Consider the following 2,500-nt stretch of genomic DNA (forward strand, 5'->3'; position numbering starts at 1 on the left):
AGCAACACACTTATAGCAGCAATAAACACGAAGAAATTATCACTTGTTACACTCATCAATAAGTACTAATAAGAAATGCCATGAAAGAAAAAACAACAGAAGAATGTTGGAAAAAAAAGAACACACCCTAACAATTAAAAACGTTATTTTTGACTCACTTGTGTAAACAAAGTGAGTCTATGTTTTAACCCGGTGTTCGGTTGTCTCTGTGTGTGTGTGTGTGTGTGTGTGTGTCTGTGATAAACTTTAACATTGCCATTTTCTCTGCAAATACTTTGTCAGTTGACACCAAATTTGGCATAAAAATAGGAAAAATTCAGTTCTTTCCAGTCATCTTGTTTAAAACAATACTGCACCTGCGGGGTGGGCACAAAAAAAATAATAAAGAAGCCAAATTATATGCAAACTGAATTTACTGGGGGGTTTTTTGTGTTGTTTTTTTCTCTAAACTTGGCACTTTGATCTGATATTCTGACACAACAACAAGAGCAGTCATTTTTATCATTTTTTGTTCAACAGGAACTTCTTTTGCAAAGCATGGAAGTTATATTTCTGGTGCATGTCCTTGGTGCAGATAGTAAAAAAGGGAAATTACTCTGTAATTAATGCTAGGGGGTTAATTTGCTTTAAACTGATCTTTGTCATCTTAAACATTACATTTTGAAATTATACTTGATAGATAAAAAGCTTGTGTTTTACTCTCAGTGTACAGGGCTTTCACTATGTTCATTCGCCCCAAGTGGTCTTCTTCGGAAAGTACTAAAATCAATACGACGAGTGGACTTTATAGATCTATTGGCTGAGCCCTGAAGGTCATGGGCAAAAATCAGCTGCGTACACATATTTATACATATTCAAAGCGCGTGCTCATATTCCTCGCGAACGCGAAGGACGCCTTTTTTTTTCAAGTTGTTGACTTGCCCGTTCAATCCAATATTCAATCGACAATACACGATAACATGTGATGGAAAGTTGGAGGAGGAGACCGTTAAATATTTATTCAGAGAAAGATTTGTGAACGCCTCATTACTTACTGGATTATGCCCCAAACTGCCATAAAAATATCAACAAAATCAGTCGGAATTCACAGTTAAAAATAATAAACCATGAGAGTTAATACCCTTGATGAAACGTACAAATTTCCAGTCTTGACTTTTCTCAAAATGATGTCCTTTTCACTTCATACAACGTTTAGAAGTACTTGTACTTGGCTCTATATGTTATTAGTTTAACAAAATACTCAATTTTCATATCAACTTTAAAACTATAAAACTAGAATGAACATAAAACAGAAATTGAATCAACCGTGTCGTACATTCCCGGCGGGTGTGACTAAACTTGTACATCTATCTAGATCCAGAGAAAACGGCTAAATGTTGCAGTGTGATTGCGGCGATAGCCATGTCTCCTTTAACGCGGACTTAAGAAGAATTTTTAATTGCCCTAAAAGATTTTTTGAATGCCCAAGGTACACCAGAATAATATGATCTAAACAGCGTTCTTACTGCGAATACCGCAATCGATTTATCGCCCTTAAAAAAGCATGTTTAAATATTAAATTTTTGAAAGTCAGTTAAGGAGCCACGATGGTGTATTGGGTAAGACAGTTTCTTCTCACCCGAACAGGCGGGGTTCGAATCTGTCGTCAGGGCTTTTTTTTTTTTTTTTCTTTCTTTCTTTCTTTTTTTTTCTTCTTTTTTTTTACCCGAAACTTTATAATAAAAATACAGAACACATTTTAACGATTAGATTTTTTTAAAAGTGTATCACAAGTGAGTCTTGAAGGCATTGCCTCTCTTGTTTTAACTTGAAAGAAAAGAAAAAACACGAAATCTTTACCTGCCACTCGTCAATAGAAAAGCAAACTAACAAAAAGCGTTTCTTTTTTCAGTTATTATTTTTATCTTGTTATCTTTCATTTTATTTTATTTTATTTTATTTTATTTGTTTGTTTGTTTATTCAGTTAGTTAATTATGTACTTATTCATTCATTTATTCATTGTATTTATTTGTCCACAGGCCTTCTGGGCATCATCGGCTGCATCCTCTTCGTCGCCAAGACCGAACCTCTCTCCGAAGACGTCTTCACGACCTACTCCTGGTCCTTCTACTTCGCCATCCTCGGTGACGCCGTCTTCTTCCTCTTCACCATCGTCATCATTGTCGGCGGGAAGACTGCCCGCAAGTCGCACAGTCTGCACCAGGCCGACAACACCGTGTCCCCGGGACCTGTCCGCAGGTTCTCCCACCTGTGGGCACGGGAGAGCCCCGCCACGCCGGAAGGGGCGCGCAGAGCCATGGCAACGGCCAAGTCACGTGACGCGGAGGCTGCGTCATTTCCGGCGGTGGAGGCGCCGTCCACTTTGCAGCCAGTGTATGAAGCCAAGAACAGCAGCGTCGTGGCCGGGCAGGCAGAGAATGAGGATGAGGATTGAAAAGAAGGGGACTGGTTGGTTATCATGCACACACACACACACACACACACACACACACACACACA

The 2,500-nt window shown here is 38.9% G+C and overlaps 1 protein-coding gene across 1 annotated transcript in view; it reads left to right on the forward strand.

The window, feature by feature from the left end:
* LOC143294522 (uncharacterized) overlaps nt 1-2,500 on the forward strand; it is an 8,247-nt gene that overhangs the window by 4,713 nt on the left and 1,034 nt on the right. Inside the window, exon 3 of the mRNA XM_076605895.1 lies at nt 2,020-2,500. This exon is cut by the window's right edge and continues 1,034 nt beyond it. Coding sequence (XP_076462010.1) covers nt 2,020-2,435 — 416 coding nt within the window. The 3' untranslated portion in view covers nt 2,436-2,500. The remainder of the gene's footprint in view (nt 1-2,019) is intronic.

The sequence above is a fragment of the Babylonia areolata genome, chromosome 1, assembly GCF_041734735.1.
Source record: "Babylonia areolata isolate BAREFJ2019XMU chromosome 1, ASM4173473v1, whole genome shotgun sequence".
Lineage (NCBI taxonomy): Eukaryota > Metazoa > Mollusca > Gastropoda > Neogastropoda > Buccinidae > Babylonia > Babylonia areolata.